The sequence below is a fragment of the Schistocerca gregaria genome, chromosome 1 (genome assembly GCF_023897955.1).
Source record: "Schistocerca gregaria isolate iqSchGreg1 chromosome 1, iqSchGreg1.2, whole genome shotgun sequence".
In the NCBI taxonomy this organism is placed as follows: domain Eukaryota; kingdom Metazoa; phylum Arthropoda; class Insecta; order Orthoptera; family Acrididae; genus Schistocerca; species Schistocerca gregaria.
Window position 1 is genome coordinate 726866202 of NC_064920.1, and position 21394 is coordinate 726887595.

The 21394-nt window shown below is 42.3% G+C and overlaps 1 protein-coding gene across 1 annotated transcript in view; it reads right to left on the bottom strand.

The window, feature by feature from the left end:
- LOC126266804 (Parkinson disease protein 7 homolog) overlaps positions 1-21394 on the bottom strand; it is a 40216-nt gene that overhangs the window by 9752 nt on the left and 9070 nt on the right. Inside the window, exons 3-5 of the mRNA XM_049971350.1 lie at positions 14382-14543; positions 4833-4902; positions 3394-3519 (exon numbers count right to left, since the gene is read on the bottom strand). Coding sequence (XP_049827307.1) covers positions 3394-3519; positions 4833-4902; positions 14382-14543 — 358 coding nt within the window. The remainder of the gene's footprint in view (positions 1-3393; positions 3520-4832; positions 4903-14381; positions 14544-21394) is intronic.

The following is a 21394-nucleotide window of genomic DNA, read 5'->3' on the forward strand; positions in this document are numbered from 1 at the left end:
AATGTTCTGTTTCTTAGCACCCACTAATTGTCTCATTTCAGAGACTATACCTTCGCTCTCGAGGCTGATTTACATTCTTTGCCAATCTTTTAATTTATTTGGATAAGACTCAGTGGTTTTGACTCCGTGTGAAGAATTTCGGTAGTTTCGTCTGTTGTTACGTGCTTTACGTGGTTTTCAAAACAAAAGTCGAAATAGTGGTAATTCTCGCTGTTATTTAGTACCAAAACGATGTCCCTCTTTTTAAAAGAGAGATTACTACCGCTATAATCCTTCTTTAAATGTTCTCTAGATCTCTTTATTTGTTCTTCAAGCATTCGTCCAGACCAGAATGAGATTTTCACTCTGCAGTGGAGTGTGCGCTGATATGAAACTTTCTGGCAGATTAAAACTGTGCGCCGGTCCGGCACACAGTTTTAATCTGCCAGGAAGTTTTATATCAGCGCACACTCCGCTTCAGAGTGAAAATCCCATTCTGGAAATATCCCCCAGGCTGTGGCTAAGCCATGTCTCCGCTATATCCTTTCTTTAAGGAGTGCTAATTCTCCAAGGTTAGCAGGAGAACATCTGTAAAGTTGGGAAGGTAGGAGACGAAATACTGGCGGATGTAAAGCTATGAGGACGGGACGTGAGTCGTGCTTGGGTAGGTCAGTTGGTAGAGCACTTGCCCGCGAAAGGCAAAGGTCCTGAGTTCGAGTCTCGGTCCGGCACACAGTTTTAATCGGACAGGAAGTTTCATTCTTCCAGACGTTCAAACAGGTTTTTATCTTATTCTCCTTGTACGCTTATCAGCCGGAACATTATGACCACCGATTACTATCGATATAAAGTCGTCCAGGCAATAGTAGCGTCATCTGGCGAGGAATGACTGCAAATCAGACACACGCACGGTGTATATAGTACCAGTGAGTGTGCTGTCCATGTGTACATTGGGGAAGCCGAGCGATCTATGGTGGTCATAATGTTCTGGCTGATCAGTATATATCGTCTGATGATGCAACAGTTTTATCTTTGTTAAGTAAGGTTTATTTCTTCCATAGTTTGGTTGGAATACTATATCTTTCAAGGCCACCGAGCGAGGTGGCGCAGTGATTAGCACACTGTGCTCGCATTCGGGAGGACGACAATTCAAATCCGCATCCAGCCATCTTGATGCAGGTTTTCCGTGATTTCCCTAAAGTCGTTGCAGGCAAATGCCAGGATGGTTCCTTTGATAGGGCACGGCTGATTTCCTTCCCATCCGTCCTTAATACAATGGGATCGATGACCTCACCGTTTGGTCCCCTCCCCCAAATCAACCAAACTAATCTTCCAAGACCTCGGTTCTTGTCGAGGTGAACGTCACTCCTTTTCTTTCGTCATATGTATTTCCATTTCCTTTTCTGGTCTCCCGTATTATGATCTGCTTTTGCTATTGATTGGTTTCTTCCCAGGAGCTCATATTCATCTGCCACAGACTGAAGTAACCCTTTCTTCAGTTTTTTTAATATTCATCTACTTTTTTGACGCAATACCTAAATTAGGGTGGAAAGACTTTATTTTACATTATATTTGATGTAGTTGCTAATTTACGGAAAGGAATACTTTTATCGCATGTTTTGGTGGATGTTAAAAGTTAACGTAATCAACTGTAGGCCGTAAGAGAAGTCGCTTTGGGAACCGTCAGTTGTTCAGACACAAGCGACAAAATTGTGCCATGTTAACTGTTTGAGTACGTTACTTTGCCCATAGTACAAAAGTAGATCCTGAGTGCATTAGTACATGTCTCTGGTCCACATGATGTCTCTGGTCTATATTTCTGTGCTCAGGCGAAACTACAAAGTAAAAATTGAATTTACGTAGCCGCTACAAGAAAGGAATATAAAGTGGCAGGAGAGCATTTGACATAATAGAGGCGGTAAGAGACCCTTACGCTTCTTACAGAATCGCTAATAGAACAAACCTCCGTGTATAAAGTCACCGCCTATCCAGTTGGCGCGTGCAATCACTGTCTTGCTTTCTACAGGTAAAATGTTATGTATTTCATTATTTCTCTCCTCATGTAGCGTAAACACCCTATAAAGGCCACAATACAGTGGCAGTTCCGTTTCTAACACCAGAAAAAGGGATGTAGTTGACAGATGGTACAGACAAAATAGGCGATGCTGTGTTTGTATCTTAAAGACCTAGTAATAAGCATGGCTGGATCATTTCCCAACAGAGTACACAGAAGTTAGCTGAAGTACGAATTGCGACAGACTTCTGATCAGCTAGAGTTACGAACAGCATGTGCTCTGCCAACTCACGTGGTGACAAGTAGCACCTATTTTACTTGTTCCTAGCCTGTGGACTTGATTTTCCTGTCCCCTACCTCTTCCTCCCTTGTGCTAATATTTTTCTCCCAACATCACACTGGAATCTTTGTCTGTCCCTACTGTTGTTACTCTCAACCGTTCCTTTCGGCGCCAGTATAAATTGTTGCTGCACGGGGAAGCATTTGTCCCGTTAACTGTTCCTTTTTCTTGGTAGGGATGTTTTGTTGACTTCTTTCCTACACATTCTCTTGCACTTCCTCATTTCATACTTTACATTTCAATTACAAATTGGTTCTAAGCTTAGAAGCTGGCCGGAGTGGCCGTGCTACAGTCTGGAACCGAGCGACCGCTACGGTCACAGGTTCGAATCCTGCCTCGGGCATGGATGTTTGTGATGTCCTTAGGTTAGTTAGGTTTAATTAGTTCTAAGTTCTAGGCAACTGATGACCTCAGAAATTAAGTCGCATAGTGCTCAGAGCCATTTTTAAGCTTAGAAAGTAGCAATGAGGATAGACTTCAGATATTTAAATTCAAGAGTGCCAATAAATGGTTCAAATGGCTCTAAGCACTATGGAACTTAACATCTGAGGTAATCAGTCCCCTAGACTTAGAGCTACTTAAACCTAACTAACATAAGGGCATCACACACATCCATGGCCGAGGCAGGATACGAACCTGCGACCGTAGCACCAGAGCGGTTGCGGACTGAAGCGCCTAGAACCGCTCCGTCACAGAGGACTGCTCAATAGTGCCAATCAGTCTAGTTTAAAATAATTTGTTAAGCATCAGTTGGAAGGAAGAACACCAGGGTTTAACATCCCTTTTACGACGAGGCCACTGAAGACGGAACACAAGTTCTGATTGAGGAAGTAATTTTTTCTGAGGAACTGTCCCGTCATCTGCCTTCAGCGATCGGGGGGAAACCACATTAAACCTGCGTAAATATTCTGGGATTTGAACCGACGTCCTCCTGAATGTGAGTCCAGATTGTTACCATAGCGTCACCTCGCTCGGGCTAACCAAGAACATTTCCCTTTACTTCGGCCACTATGCACTGTCAATAGCACAACACATACCTCTGAGTTACGTAAAAACCTACCGTCCACGACTACTTTGTCTTCCTTGTAGTTGTACTTGTTGCCATCCACCATGGCGTCCTTAAGTGGCGGAAAAGATGTGATATTCTTGCCGTACCCAACACCGTGTGCCTTGAGAACTGTAGGCGCTGCAAATAAGAGCAGTCCATACATACTACTACTCAACGGTGCTAGGGAATACTATTATATCTCTGTTAAATTAAGTAATACTCCAGGAACAATTGGAACGAAAAATATTATTTCTTTTCAAACTTAGTATCTTCACTGTTAATCCTAATATCTGTCGAAACAATATGGTAATTACACTCCTGGAAATGGAAAAAAGAACTCATTGACACCGGTGTGTCAGACCCACCATACTTGCTCCGGACACTGCAAGAGAGCTGTACAAGCAATGATCACACGCACGGCACAGCGGACACACCAGGAACCTCGGTGTTGGCCGTCGAATGGCGCTAGCTGCGCAGCATTTGTGCACCGCCGCCGTCAGTGTCAGCCAGTTTGCCGTGGCATACGGAGCTCCATCGCAGCCTTTAACACTGGTAGCATGCCGCGACAGCGTGGACGTGAACCGTATGTGCATTGACGGACTTTGAGCGAGGGCGTATACATGTATCCCGTGCCACCCAACGTGCTCTAGAAGGTGTAAGTCAACTACCCTGGCCAGCAAGATCTCCGGATGTGTCCCCCATTGAGCATGTTTGGGACTGGATGAAGCGTCGTCTCACGCGGTCTGCACGTCCAGCACGAACGCTGGTCCAACTGAGGCGCCAGGTGGAAATGGCATGGCAAGCCGTTCCACAGGACTACATCCAGCATCTCTACGATCGTCTCCATGGGAGAATAGCAGCCTGCATTGCTGCGAAAGGTGGATATACACTGTACTAGTGCCGACATTGTGCATGCTCTGTTGCCTGTGGTTCTGTCAGTGTGATCATGTGATGTATCTGACCCCAGGAATGTGTCAATAAAGTTTCCCCTTCCTGGGACAATGAATTCACGGTGTTCTTATTTCAATTTCCAGGAGTGTATTTTTGACCTTGTGTTACGCTAAAACAATTAATGTATTCCTATCAATAATATGTACTCATCTCACAAATATATTATACTTTAGACAAATTATTTTTGATCTTTCAGTTGGTAATCATGCATCCACAAACCTGAATTTAAACCCCACTTTACCATTTGGAGCAATTAAAATTCATTAGAATAATATCACATAATCAGTAACTTACTGAAAAGTTCAAGAACAAATTGTGAGTCAAAAGCTTACTGGTTCAATCTTCATGGTGAATATCTTCTTTCTGATAGACGAACATTATTAATAAAATTGTCACAACTTCTCGAGATACGTTGCCTTTGATGAAATAAAGTGAGCAACTAAACGAAATTTATGGGCGTATACTTCAAAATGTGACTTAGTATTATTTTAAACACTTACCTGCACAAATAGCGCATACGAAACGGCCAGCTCTTTCTTGTTCTCTTAATAGCGACCCAACTTCAGGTGACTGAAAAAGAAACGAATTTATAATTTATCTGTCTATAATCAGTATGAAACTTCTCTTAATACTGAGAGCTAAAAGTGAACCACCTTGTTGTAAGGTTCCAACTGTGATTATCTAAAATAATAGGTCCGTGTAACATCGACAACCTTACGATCACAAGGTATTAGAACGTCTAGGTAAGGATGCTCACACTTTCCCTGAAGCTTACAGCTACAGGCAAGAGAATATTGACACTCTAAGTTTCTTTTCTGTGTAAAACATACTGTTGGTAGCTGTGTCTACGAAAATACTGTTTGCCCGATTTTAAACTGCAACACCGAAACCCATCACGCTATAATTCTTCGAAAGGGACAAAATTTACTCATACACTTAACGATGCAACAGTATGTGGGTTATATAGTGACATTTATCTCTATATGCATGGTCCATTAAGTTATCGATATCTGGAGCGACTAAGATGTTTGCTGTCTTGCAGCAGATGAATAGAAATCATAATGGTAAAATAACCTTCATTCTTTCTCTCTCTTTGAATGTAAGAAAATGTACAGCTAGGAATGTTGGAACGGCGTAAGGCTGTAGAGCTATAGAAGCGAAAACCTTAGACCTAGACAGAATGTAATACGCTTCATTGAAATATCACCAGTACAACGCAGGCATCACTTGTACGGAGCTATGTCATTGAACAAGAAAATCGATTAGAGATTCTGAATTGCTTTATATTACTCGTTTTGACGACCGCCTGCTTAGCTGACTGCAATTATCTGTCACCTTATTTATGTCATTTCATTGTAAGCTAGCCACTTTTGTTGCTGTTGTTGTGGAATGGTTAAAAAACAGCTAAAAAAGTGGTAACGTGCTTGCCAGGGTTCGATTCCCGGCCGGGTTGGAGATTTTCTGCGCTAGTGGACTGGGTGTTGTGTTGTCCTCATCATCATTTCATCCTCATCATCGGCACGGAAGTCACCCAATGTGGCGCCGACTGAAGTAAGACTTGCACTTGGCGGCCGAACCCGAATGGGGGCCTCCCGGCCAACAATCCCATACGATCATTGCATATTTGTTTTTCACTCGTTTTCAAAATACGGTCTTATTTACCAGGTAAGGGCTCTTTGAGACCCATAAAAATATACACTCCTGGAAATTGAAATAAGAACACCGTGAATTCATTGTCCCAGGAAGGGGAAACTTTATTGACACATTCCTGGGGTCAGATACATCACATGATCACACTGACAGAACCACAGGCACATAGACACAGGCAACAGAGCATGCACAATGTCGGCACTAGTACAGTGTATATCCACCTTTCGCAGCAATGCAGGCTGCTATTCTCCCATGGAGACGATCGTAGAGATGCTGGATGTAGTCCTGTGGAACGGCTTGCCATGCCATTTCCACCTGGCGCCTCAGTTGGACCAGCGTTCGTGCTGGACGTGCAGACCGCGTGAGACGACGCTTCATCCAGTCCCAAACATTTTCAATGGGGGACAGATCCGGAGATCTTGCTGGCCTTCTAGAGCACGTTGGGTGGCACGGGATACATGCGGACGTGCATTGTCCTGTTGGAACAGCAAGTTCCCTTGCCGGTCTAGGAATGGTAGAACGATGGGTTCGATGACGGTTTGGATGTACCGTGCACTATTCAGTGTCCCCTCGACGATCACCAGAGGTGTACGGCCAGTGTAGGAGATCGCTCCCCACACCATGATGCCGGGTGTTGGCCCTGTGTGCCTCGGTCGTATGCAGTCCTGATTGTGGCGCTCACCTGCACGGCGCCAAACACGCATACGACCATCATTGGCACCAAGGCAGAAGCGACTCTCATCGCTGAAGACGACACGTCTCCATTCGTCCCTCCATTCACGCCTGTCGCGACACCACTGGAGGCGGGCTGCACGATGTTGGGGCGTGAGCGGAAGACAGCCTAACGGTGTGCGGGATCGTAGCCCAGCTTCATGGAGACGGTTGCGAATGGTCCTCGCCGATACCCCAGGAGCAACAGTGTCCCTAATTTGCTGGGAAGTGGCGGTGCGGTCCCCTACGGCACTGCGTAGGATCCTACGGTCTTGGCGTGCATCCGTGCGTCGCTGCGGTCTGGTCCCAGGTCGACGGGCACGTGCACCTTCCGCCGACCACTGGCGACAACATCGATGTACTGTGGAGACCTCACGCCCCACGTGTTGAGCAATTCGGCGGTACGTCCACCCGGCCTCCCGCATGCCCACTATACGCCCTCGCTCAAAGTCCGTCAACTGCACATACGGTTCACGTCCACGCTGTCGCGGCATGCTACCAGTGTTAAAGACTGCGATGGAGCTCCGTATGCCACGGCAAACTGGCTGACACTGGCGGCGGCGGTGCACAAATGCTGCGCAGCTAGCGCCATTCGACGGCCAACACCGCGGTTCCTGGTGTGTCCGCTGTGCCGTGCGTGTGATCATTGCTTGTACAGTCCTCTCGCAGTGTCCGGAGCAGGTATGGTGGGTCTGACACACCGGTGTCAATGTGTTCTTTTTTCCATTTCCAGGAGTGTAGATAGTAAATGACGTTTTGCCATGAAAGACTGGTCAGCTGTTTATATTTTTAAAATATTTGTTATAACAGTCTCTGTCCTAAATAGTCACACTTGATAACTAATTTCGGTCACATTTAACGACGATCTTCAGATCTCATTAATCACGAATGAAAATTATTGTTAAATGTCATCGAAACTACTTATTAATTGTGAATATTTACAACTGAGACTGATATAATACATATGTTTACGAATTATCATTTCATCACTTCTTGTGAGCGCAGTACAGACTGAATTATGGGGTGGAGGGAGGGGTGGTGGTGGAGGTATAACATAGAAATAGAAACTTAAATGACTGTAAGTACAGTACAGTACTGCGTTCTGAGTGCATTTGGAACACAGAACTCAAGTCAAAGGGAAGTTGGATAGCAGATGAAAAACATCTGGACGACATCAGGCAAGAACGGTTTGTCGACATATTAATCAGCGCCCGTCGAATCTCATAGTCTGAGAGACGGGTCTCACCCCGAGGCATCATCTCTCGCCTGTGGGGAAGATTCCACGAGGGAGGAAACATTCAGTGACAGGACCACCAACGTCGACCATGTCCTGGAAGTCAGGATTGCAATCCCGCCTGAAGCCCGACTCTTGCATAGCTACGAATCTCGCAGTACCTTTAGGTCAGGGTCGAGGGGCACGGCAAGCGGAAAGTGACCTCTGTTCACGCGCAACAGGAGTTAGCCGGCCGGATCCCAGCGCCAGGCATCAGCTGTCTCACTGTCAGCGTGGTGAAGTGGGCCAAGGTAGGTAGTTCTGGCAGCAGTGTCAGTGCCAGCTGTCATGCCGACAAGTTGTTGCGTCTCCTCGTGGTGGGGGATAGCAATGATGTAGAGCTAAGCCGTCGTTTAGCTTGCAGGGCGATTCTCGCCGTCTGTTCGTCTGGCGCTCCTGTGGGGCCGGGAAAGCAGTCAGTATGGCGGCGCCAGTGTTTTCGTTTGAGGTGGCTCCATTTTAAGAAAACCCACTCCATTGCAAGGAATACGTGACGACGCAGTAAATTCGATTCAGTGACATACATAATTTTCTCTCTTCTGTGCATCAATTTCTCAAATAATTCATTTTGAAGTATTTCACCATAAACGACAATGTATTGTAAACAAAACAAGCGCTGCTACCTGATAGTGACGTAGGAATCTATTTGTGTAAATGCCTTTATTTTTCTGTCCAAAGTTGTGATTTTATTTTTATTATTTTTGAAATATGTTATCTTAGAGGCTTAAATTACATGTAACAACTGAATGTGTAGTATACAATAAAATATATGTGTAAACGTGTTTGTTCAAGTTGGAAATGGAATTGCGCTGGCTGTACCAAAGATATTTGCTGTTGAAAGAGTCAACAGTGGCAGTCTGTTGCTGGCAGTAAATGTCAGTGTGCTCAGAAGGCTTAGTAGTTCTGTGATGTCAGCATACTGAGATGACGGAGGGAGATATTTATCGCCACAAAATCTTTATAAGACACACACACACACACACACACAGAGGAAGAGAGAGAGAGAGAGAGAGAAAGAGAAAGAAAGAAAGAGAAAGTCTCTCTCTAAAGTCATCATTCTTCACACCTCAACAATGAGCTGACACAGATAAGTCTACCAGTAAACTTTGTAAAGTATAGCTCTCAAAATTTTTTGAGCTATTTAGACTTCCATCAATTAAAATTGATTTCAACAGAGGTGCCTTTTTATAATTTTTTCTAAACCCATTATAATAAGACATTGTTAGTTATTTCGTTTAAATGACAGGATAAATTTGACTTAGTAACTCTTTTTGGAACTAAAGTTTATTTTATGGTGCTTTACGACTTCGTCCTGACCGTACTTCATATTTTATGGCCGTTACAGTCACGTAACAGAGTGTTACTAGCAGCTCATTATTTTTCATTATTTTTCAACATTGCAGTAATTAGTGGTATTTTTGATAATGTAGTTCATATTAAATATTTAAATGCAGTGCTAGAAGATACGAAATGATTGACCATACGTACGTCAACCTTCCAGTTATTGTATAAACAAAATAATTTTGCCTTTAATTTCGATTTCAAAATTATGCTCACAAAGTAAAGTACTCCTATGTTCAATTTTAAAATTTTCGTTGTCACAGGGCGTTGAGGACCCGATATGCCCACAGTCATGATTGCTAATTAGGAAGGATAGTTAACTAGTAAATCCCGACAGCAGTGTTACAAATGTAGACTCTAGTGGACCGGACAATAGTTAATTTTTGCTGACCCATACATTTACACATCGAGAAAACTGAAAGTTTGGTGGTTGTCAGAAAATTAGAAACCATTGCGACACTGATGTCTGGCTTATCGGGAAGGGAATAGGCACAGCAGAACAGCATTGCAGAACAGGAACAGCTAGGTAGCGAAGACAAAATAATAACTAATGAAATAAAACTAGTGGGTTTTGAAAAACAGAATTATGACAAGTTAAATTTCCCAGTGAATGCATTTACAAATATATGGATGAGCAGGGTGTTAAATATTTTCATCAAAAGAAATCGAAAATTACAGTAATGGATCAAGAGCATAAAATTAATGTAGAAACAGAATTGATGAAATTAATGTTAGCAGTGAACCATAAGCTAGACGTCTGAAAAGCTATCGTCAACAACATATCAAGTGAGAAAATTTAATCTTCAAGCGTCAATTAGGAATCTTTATTGAACAGTAAAGTGAAAGTTTTACTTGACATGATAGGTACAATGAATTAAAGTATGTAAAATGTTGACGAATAATTGGACTCGTAAGAGGACAGCGTCTGTCGGAAATAAAAGCTATAGATGAACAGCTTACAGCAAATGAAATCGAAGCTTGCACAGCGCTTCCTCAGTCAGTAAATAAACTTCAGAAACAGGCTGGCCTAGTGGTACGTAAAACTAATGAACATATACAGAGTTTAGAAAAATGCGTTAATGGAACGTTGTACAATAAAGTGTCATGAATTAAAGCAAATGTTTGTGGAAGAAACGAATCATTGGGAGCTTCCACCGACCTACAAATTTCTGAAACTAAAGAGAATGAAAAACTGAAAATCGTTGTTTCTAAAACTTCATAATAATTAGTCCACAAGCATATTGTGAAAATGAAAAATCAGAATTGCAAGATATTTAACAACTTGTTTACAACCATTTGTTGGAAAAACTGACTCATATATAAAAGACTCGTGTCATTTTATTGAAAAACTAGAGGGACTAACTCTGGCCCCTGAAGATATTCTTGTAAGTTTTGACATTGTGTCCTTATTCACAATGATTTCTGTTAATGAAGTTATGATTTTCATAGCGGATATTTTTCCAGAAGATTTGACTGTTCTTTTCAGACATTGTCTAACATCAAGTCAGTTCCAGTGGGATAATGAATTTTATGAACAACTTGATGGAGTAGCAATGGGTAATCCATTAGGCCCTGCGATTGCCAATCTTTACATGGAGAAATTTGAACAATCAGCCCTAGGCAAAGCTAATAATAAACCATCTCGTTGGTATCGATACGTAGATGACACATTTGTGGTTTGGTCTCATGGCAGAAAGGCCTCGGACGATTTCCTTGATTATCTAAATAAAATTCACCCAAAAATAAAGTTTCCCATGGAAATAGAAAAGGATAACAGAATATCTTTCTTGGATGTCTTAGTTATGAGACGGCCCGATAGAAGCTTGGAATATAAAGTTTTTCGGAAGGCAACACATACGGACAGATATTTACACAAAACTTCTAATCATCATCCACAACAAAAAAGGGGTGTCATAAAAAGTCTTGTCGATCGAGCAGAACGGATATGTACACCTGAACATTTGGATGCTGAAGTGAAACATCTGAAGCATGCTTTTGAAAAAAAAACGGCTACTCAAGAAAAAGAGATAAATAGAATTTTGCGTCCAAGGAACAGAAGACCAAAAGATAAGAATGAACCACAACGATAGAAAAATACAGTAGTTCACCCTTTTATTAAAAAAGTAACAGATCGGATCGGTAAGATTTTATGAAAACATGACATAAAACCGGTCTTTAAACCAACAAAGAAAATAAGTCAAGTACTACGATCTGTGAAGCATAAACGCCCTCCCCTGTCGACATGTGGTGTGTATAAAATTCCATGTACCTGTGGTAAAGTTTATATTGGTACTACCAAAAGAAGCGTAAAAATCTTTGTCGACTTGGAAAAATAGAAAAATCAGCTGTAGCGGAACACGCTCTTCAACCAGGCAACCACTAAGTGAAGTTTTCGGATACCGAAGTTTTATCTACAACGTTAAATTACTATCCACGGTTATATAGAGAAGCTATTGAAATTTATAAACATCACGATAATTTTAATAGGAAACAGGAGGCTATGAAACTTAGCGATATATGGACAGTGGCTCTACAAAAATGCTAACAAGTTTTATCCTTGACAAGGTGGTAATCGATAGTCAACCATAACTTTCCTATGGATTATCGCTGCTCATCACGTGTCTCCCGAACCACGCCCCCCTTTCTCACAATATATAAGTCGCTCTCAGACACCCGACCAGTCAGTCGGCAAGACTCAGCGGAGCAGCGCGATAAAACAAAAGACTGGAATATTGGTAGAAGCTGAGTTCAAAGAAATTAAAGAAAAGGAATAGTATCTTTCAGTGACTGACGTGTAACGAAAAGAAAGACAATTAATCTTTAGACAGGGAAGGCAAGTTTGCTTGTTACGAAAAAGTGATTAATTATTAATGAAAAGTTAGTCCATGCCATTCTGAAGGTTTGAGATCGACGGAATAATTTCATTATGATAAGACTTCAATTGAATCAAGGATGTTGTTGTAGCAAGGCTGTACTTACAGAGGTTATCGTTGATTGGCAACGAGACATAAATAGTATAAAATTATGCATTGCATTGTGAATGTATTCTCCAATATAGGGTGGTGATATTGGTAAAGTAAATACATCATTCCTACTCCCCGCAGACTCTCGCACTTAATATTTTTCTGGTGAGTGATGCTAGTTTTCGTGGTATTTTATCTTTCGAACCTAGTAAACTCTGATAGTCAGATGTGTTGTTGTAATTGTTATCCAGATAGCTATCGCTCCCCCCATTACACCACGAAAAGTGTTATTGTGTCTATGCTTCCAAAGTTAGTGATGTCGTAGCGAGTGGCAGTGTAATGCATAGCGTGAGAAGTTAAACATAAAATCTTAACGTGACGTCGTTGTGTTAGCCCTGGGACGCCCAAGCCTTTTTTTTCTAACTTGGATGTCTACGGGGGGGGGGGGGGGGGGGGGGGCGAGCGGTTCGGCGAGCCCACAGGTATTAAATAAATTTACTGACGAAAAATTACAACTTTCAAGATGATTTCTGTATTTTAGCTAAGGTATCAGTTTATAAATGTTGTTAATTGTTATAAATATTGGATTGAGTGAATAAAAGTTTGGCATATTACAATATAAAATACAGATGTGTTCATATACAACAGACTACTCTGAGTCCTCAACTTCAAGGCAAGAGACACACTTCACAATTTTTTCTGAATGTTTATGACACTGTCCACAATACTATTTTGGTTTACTTAGATTGTTGTACTTCTGCTTCTTTGTTTTAGCTTTTCTTACACAAATATGGCACCGACCTTTCCCTGCAGGAGGCTGACGCGCTTCTGTTGTCACTTCTTTGATTTTCTTTTGCAGAATAGTCTCCACTGATTGAAAAATTTGGTTAGGTAACCCTCTTGCATTGGCACTTCTTTCTCCTACCTGCAATTTCACTAGTTCCATCCCAGCTTGCAGAAGATAAAGGTTCCGTTTGTTGTGTTTCTTTTCATTGCATCTTGGAGGTTGCTGGATGAATATGGTGGTTGCATTGATAGCACAAATGTCGATGAGAGAGTAAAATACAGATAGAGGCCATCTCTTTGTTCCCCTCTTGCAGGTGTACAAAAACGCCATTTGATCAACGGTATCAATTCCAGCTTTAGTGGAATTATAATATGTATTTATCTTGGTTTTATTCTTCTCTCCTCCTACAGTGCCTTTATCTTGGTGCATTGTTGACAACATCAGTAAGTTATAACTTGGTTTCATTTTCGCTGTGTAGGACTCCAAAGTTACAGGAGGCCTACGTGTTGGAACTGCAATACCTCACTGCAAGTTTACAAGATAAATAACAGCTGACTGACAGAAACAATAACTTCCTCTGAAAGTAAACCGATTGTTGTGAATATCAAGAATACCAAGCAACAAGAAACTAAATTGCATTGTTGTAGAGATGAGAAATACGAAATCCTACTAAAGGAAATTTTCTATAGCATGGAAACCTAAGGGGGGGGGGGGTTGTTGGACCCATAATAAGTTTATTCATTTTTTCTTTCAAAGCAGGAATTTTCTATAAAATATATTGACACTAACGTTTCATAAAATACCCAACAAACAACAACTCAAAGGTAATATGTGGTATGAAGTGGACAAAAGCAGGGGACATAAAAAATTGTGGGTTCAACGAACCCCCCCCCCTCCCCCCTTAGGCGTCCTAGGATTAGTACATACGATTATTTGAAGTCAAACTCAACTAATTGTAGTATTAAACGAGTGAGCCTCATTGGCCGATGCTGCTCTTCACCTGCATATTGGAGTTTGTTCATACAGTGTATCTCCTACGATTGGAACATAGTACAAAGTTGGCGTTAGTGGTATCTAAAGTGTGGCGTACTACAGTTATTCGTGCAGACTATTATCACAGAATTACCAAAGGTGACTAGTGAAGGATGACGCAAAGAGTGCTCCATTACCATTAACACCTGCGACAAAGTAGAGATGTTAACAATCGAAGTTGAAGAAAAGCAGAGTGATGCCGTTACTTGACAGAAAAAAAGAGGAGGATAGTTGTATTGCAGAGACTGCTGTAGGCCGGCTAACGTGCCCAGTGTGATGTGCAGAGACTCACCGCAGCCAGGTTCTTGGCGCCCGGGATGCCGCCGGGCAGCACGACAGCGTCGTAGGTGCCGTGGGTCATGGCCTCCACTAGGCTGACATCTGGCACCACCTGCGTGTCTCGGCGGCAGCGCACGGGGGAGGCGCCGGCCACACCAGCCACCATCACGCGGATCTGCGAACCCGAACAGCCGCGCACACTCAGCGACTCCGACAGCAAGGCCAAGGCAACAGGTCTCATCTACCTGCGGCTTATATTGACACAGGTAGGGAGGAGGCCTCGCCGTAGTGCAATGTGACACTTTTACAGCTTTGAATAGCATTTAAAATTGCTACACCAAGAAGAAATGCAGATGATAAATGGGTATTCATTGGACAAATATACTATACTAGAACTGACATGTGATTACATTTTCACGCAATTTAAATGCATAGGTCCTGAAAAATCAGTACCCAGAACAACCACCTCTGGCCGTAATAACGGCCTTGATACGCCTGGGCATTGAGTCAAACAGAGCTTGGATGGCGTGTACAGGTACAGGTGCCCGTGTAGCTTGAACACGATACCACAGTTCATCAAGAGTAGTGGCTGGTGTATTGTGACGAGCCAGTTGCTCGGCCACCATTGACCAGACGTTTTCAGTTGGTGAGAGATCTGGAAAATGTGCTGGCCAGGGCAGCAGTCGAACATTTTCTGTATACAGAAGGGCCCGTACAGCACATGCAAAATGCGGTCGTGCATTATCCTCCTGAAATGTAGGGTTTCGCAGAGATCGAATGAATGGTAGAGCCACGGGTCGTAACACATCTGAAATGTAACGTCCACTGTTCAAAGTGCCGTCAATGCGAACAAGAGGCGACTGAGATGTGTAACCAGTGGCACCCCATGCCACCGCGCCGGGTGATACGCCAGTATGGCAACGACGATTACAAGCTTCCAATGTGCGTTCACCGCGATGTCGCCAAACACGGATGCGACCATCATGATGCTGTAAACAGAATGACGTTTTGCCATTCGTGCAGCCAGGTTCGTCATTGACTACACCATCACAGGTGCTCCTGTCTGTGATGCAAGGGTAACCGCAGCCATGGTCTCCAAGCTGATAGTCCATGCTGCTGCAAACATCGTCGAACTGTTAGTGCAGATGGTTGTTGTCTTGCAAACGTCCCCATCTGTTGACTCAGGGATCGAGACGTGGCTGCACGATCCGTTACAGCCATGCGGATAAGATGCCTGTCATCTCGACTGCTAGTTATACATGGCCGTTGGGATACAGCACGGCGTTCCGTATTACCCTCCTGAACCCACCGATTCCATATTCTGTTAACAGTCATTGTATCTCGACCAACGTGAGCAGCAATGTCGTGATACGATAAACCGCAATCATCATAGGCTACAATCCGACCTTTATCAAAGAAAGAAAGATCCCTTATCATTTAGCTACAAAATAGCAGGTCAGCAACTGGAAGCAGTTAATTCCAAAAATTATCTGGGAGTACGCATTAGGAGTGATTTAAAATGGAATGATCATATAAAGTTGTTCGTCGGTAAACCAGATGCCAGACTGAGATTCATTGGAAGAATCCTAAGGAAATGCAATCCGAAAACAAAGGAAGTAGGTTACAGTACGCTTGTTCACCCACTGCTTGAATACTGCTCAGCAGTGTAGGATCCGTACCAGACAGGGTTGATAGAAGAGATAGAAAAGATCCAACGGAGAGCAGCGCGCGTCGTTACAGGATCATTTAGTAATCGCGAAATAATGATAGATAAACGCCAGTGGAAGACTCTGCAGGAGAGACGCTCAGTAGCTCAGTAAGGGCTTTTGTTGAACTTTCGAGAACATACCTTTACCGAATAGTCAAGCAGTATACTGCTCCCTCCTACGTATATCTCGCGAAGAGACCATGAGGATAAAATCAGAGAGATTAGAGCCCACACAGAAGCATACCGACAATCCTTCTTTCCACGAACAATACGAGACTGGAATAGAAGGGAGAACCGATAGAGCTACTCAGGGTACCCTCCGCCACACGCCGTCAGGTGGCTTGCGGAGTATGGATGTAGATGTAGGAAGTCGGAAACATGATGGTACACATTTCTCCTCCTTACACGAGGCAACGCTGGTCAACTGATGTTTGTGTATGAGAAATAGGTTGGAAACTTTCCTCATGTCAGCACGCTGTAGGTGTCGCCACCGGCGCCAAACTTGTGTGATTGCTCTGAAAAGCTAATCATTTGCATATCACAGCATCTTCTTCCTATCAGTTAAATTTCGCGTCTGTAGCACATCATGTTCGTGCTGAAGCAATTTTAATGGCCAGTAGTGTATTGGCTGGCTAAAGTGCAACATAATATTCTATCACATTTTTTTCTTGTTTTCTCTTTGAAAATTATTTTTAGTCCTAATGGTTGCCCACTATTGAACTACAGCAGCTCATAAATGAATTTGATGTTTTTAGGACATGTGTTTTTAAACACTCATGTCTTAACAATATCATAATAGGCATGTACTTACTGATACTTATTACTTTACCTACAAAAATACCAAGATTGTTATCCTACAGATTACAACACAAATTTCATGACAATTGTAGCGCAATTAGGGTCATAGTTCCATATATGCAATGCTCCGGAAAGGAGTCAATGTAGAAATGAAGTGTGCTTGTTTGGGATGGTTTGTCCCTGCCCTATTCACACTTTTGTAAGAACCACACTTCTCATGGTATCTTAAGACTGTTGCATTATATCATTTATAGAATAATTAATTATTTACAGAAGAATTTGAGAAAGAAACAAATCAAACTCTGAGGAAAAATGTCACTCTACTAAGAGCAGATCTGGTTAAACAATAAACGTGTCCTACCAACAGAGCCCTTCTTCTAATCACGTTGTGCAACAAATTCCTCTTCTCCCCAATTCTATTCAGTACCTCCTCATTGGTTATGTGATCTACCCATATAATCTTCAGAATTCTTCTGTAGCAGCACATTTCGAAAGCTTCTATTCTCTTCTTGTCTAAACTATTAATCGTCGCCGGCCGGGGTGGCCGAGCGGTTCTAGGAGCTACAGTCTGGAACCACGTGACCGCTACGGTCACAGGTTCGAATCCTGCCTCGGGCATGGGTGTGTGTAATGTCCTTAGGTTAGTTAGGTTTAAGTAGTTCTAAGATCTAGGGGACTGCTGACCTCAGAAGTCCCATAGTGCTCAGAGCCATTTGAACCATTTTTATTAATCGTCCATGTTTCATATCCATACATTGCTAGACTCCATACGAATACTTCCGGAAAGGACTTCCTGACACTTAAATTTATACTCGATGTTAATAAATTTCTCTTCTTCAGAAGCGCTTTCCTTGCCATTGCCAGTCTACATTTTACATCCTCTCTATTTCGTCCATCAGCAGTTACTTTGCTGCCCAAATAGCAAAACTCATCCACTACTTTAAGTGTCTCACTACTTAATCTAATTACCTCAGCATCACCTGACTTAATTCGATTACATACCATTATCTTTGTTTTGCTTTTGTTGATGTTCATCTTATAACCTCCTTTCAAGACACTGTCCATTCCGTTCAACTGCTCTTTCATGTCCTTTGCTGTCTTTGACAGAATTACAAAGTCGTCGGCAAACCTATAAGTTTTTATTTCTTATTCTTGGATTTTAATTCATACTCCAGATTTTTCTTTTGCTTCCTTTCCTCCTTGCTCAATATACAGATTGAATAGCATCAGGTTACAACCCTGTTTCACTCCCTTCTCAAACATTGCTTCCCTATCGAGCTCCTCGACTCTTATAGCTGTTATCTAGTTGCTGTACAAATTGTAAATAGCGTTTCGCTCCCTGTATTTTACCCCTGCCACCTTCAGAATTTGAAAGAAAGTATTCCACTCAACAAAATCAAAAGCTTTCTCTAAGTCAACAAATGCTAGAAACGTAGGTTTGCCTTTCCTTAATCTATCTCCTAAAATAAGTCATAGGGTCAGTGTCGCCTCGCGTGTTCCAACATTTCTACGGAATCCAAATTGATCTTCCCCGATGTGGGCTTCTACCAGTTTTTCCATTCGTCTGTAAAGAATTCATGTTAGTATTTTGCAGCCGTGACTTATTAAACTGATAGTTCGGTAATTTTCACATCTGACAACATCTGCTTTCTTTGGAATTGGAATTATGATATTCTTCTTGAATTCTGAGGGTATTTCGCCTGCCTCATGCATCTTGATCACCAGATAGTAGAGTTTTGTCATGGATAGCTCTCCCAAGATCATCAGTAGTTCTAATGGAATGTTGTCTACTCCTGGGCCTTGTTTCAACTTAGATCTTCCAGTGCTCTGTCAAATTCTTCAAGCAGTATCTTATCTCCCATTTCATCTTCATCTACATCCTCTTCCGTTTCCATAATATTGTCCTCAAGTACATCGCCCTTGTATAGACTCTGTATATACTCCTTCCACCTTTCTGCTTTCCCCCTCTTTCCTTAGAACTGGTTTTCCACCTGAGCTCTTGATATTCATACGGGTGGTTCTTTATTCTCCAAAGGTCTCTTTAATTTTCCTGTTGGCAGCATCTATCTTACCCCTAGTCATATATGTCTCTACATCCTTACATTTCTCCTCTAGCCATCCCTGCTTAGCTATTTTTCACTTCCTGTCGATCTCATTTTTGAGACGTTTGTATTCCCTCTCGCCTACTTCATTTACTGCATTTTTATATTTTCTCCTTTCATCAATTAAGTTCAGTATCTCTTCTGTTACCCAAGGACTTCTACTACCCCTCGTTTTCTTTGTTTTTTTTTTCTTTTTACCTATTAGATCCTCCGCTGCCTTCACTATTTCATCTCTCAAAGCTACCCACTCTTTTTCTACTGTATTTCTATCCCAGTTATTGTCAATCGTTCCCTAATGCTCCCTCTGAAACTCTCTTCAACCTCTGGTATTTTCAGTTTATCCAGGTCCCATCTCCTTAAATTCCCACCTTTTCGCAGTTTCTTCAGTTTTATCTACAGTACATAACCAATAAATTGTGCCAGAGTCTACTTCTGCCCCTGGAAATGTCTTACAATTTAAATCCTGGTTCCTAAATCTCTGTCTTACCATTATATAATCTATTTGAAATCTTACAGTGTCTCCAGGCCTCTTCCACGTTTACTGCCTTCTTTCATGATTTTTAAACCAAGTGTTAGCTATGATTAAGTTACGTTCTGTGCAAAATTTAACCAGGTGGCTTTCTCTTTTATTGCTACGTTTGCTTTATTAAAACGAAGATGTCCACTGAGGAAAGATATCAGTTTATAAAAGTTCGCCAAATCAATAAAACTCACTCGTGACAGGGAGCGAACTTATATATACACAACACCAAATATTACAGAAATTAATTCTATTAATTTCATATGAAACTCCTACAGCCTTTTAGAAAACGTGAAGGTGAGAAAAGAAAACTGAATACAGTAAGGCGCAAAACCTCACCCGAACTATCCTCACTTCTATATCACAATGCCTCAACTAACTGCGCGATGCTGATGCTCGACATCGATTCGCCTCAATTTCTGTACTTCAGTGGTTCAAATGGCTCTGAGCACTATGGGACTCAACTGCTGGTGTCATTAGTCCCCTAGAACTTAGAACTAATTAAACCTAACTAACCTAAGGACATCACACACATCCATGCCCGAGGCAGGATTCGAACCTGCGACCGTAGCAGTCGCACGGTTCCGGACTGCGCGCCTAGAACCGCGAGACCACCGCGGGCGGCTTCTGTACTTTAATCGCCGAAATGTGATTTGACATTTAATTTGAAAAAATCTCTACAAGAACGACATGTTTACATAAATCTTAAATGGTGTTAAAACGATTTACTCTCGTAACACGCGAATTATAACGCGAAAATACCTAAATAGGAAAAGTCTTTAACCATCAATATGAAGTTTCCCGTCATTTTATTACAACAAATCGTACCAGTAACGAATTTCGAGACATCCAACGTGCTGGTTCTTAGAAACACCACATATTCGTAGGATGTGACTTGTAACATGAAACCTTTCGTATATGGGCTTCTGCCGAAGACGACAAATAGAGTATGGCGTCTTGCTTTCTGTGTGTGACGTACGGAGCGTCTTTGCTTTCTGCTGGTTCTACTTTAGGTAGTACGTTGCTGATATGTCGCAGAACTTATTTTGTGTTGCACGAAATGGCTTCTCAGCTATAAATAGCAGGAAGTGATGTCACAAAACCCGTAGAGCGCCACGTCACCGTTATCTAACTCGTCCCGTGTGCTGACAGCCTTAGGCGCAGTTCACACCGAGGCGACACGACTAAGCAGGACATTCTCCTTGCTATTGCTGTTGCTGAGAAGCTCCTCATTACAGTAAGATAAGTTGGTGAACGTGTGTGAATGACGTCAAAAATACCGTCACGAAAAATTTATTTTTTGTAAGAACACCTCCTATAGTACTTTACTCAATATGGTATACTCGTAAATAATGGTTAGAGATGGATGAAGCTACGTAGTATTCCTTCGACTATACAATTTCGCAGAGTAGTACATGATTCAGTCAGGAGTTTTCAGAAGAAACGTTGCTGGATTTGAAGAGAGATCATTAGCAAATAATGGTGTAGCAGTGGATGGTGAACTGTGCGTAGGGATAGATAATGTTTTTGAAGAAATGGCAGAAGGCTTTGATTATAAGGAAAATTCCGACGAACCCTCAATGGCTTCATCCAGCTGCTCATTCGGAAGCAACAGCAATGTAGCTTTCTGCTGCCTTTGCGCTTGTCACTAAATTTCCTGAAATCAGGGAGCACAAAAAAAATCCAGTCAGCATCATCAGCTGATGACTCCCAGTGACTTTTCATATCAGTAATTTTTTTTCTTTTCCAGCTTCGGCTTGTATAGGCAGGAGGCTTAAAAGAGAACCACGAGGCAGCTGTGCTTGTATCGCGGCGCAACCATATCGTTGAGCGGGGCGCATCGTAGCTAGTCGCGATCAAACGTCAAAATAGGTTTGGTTGATTTGGGGAGGAGACCA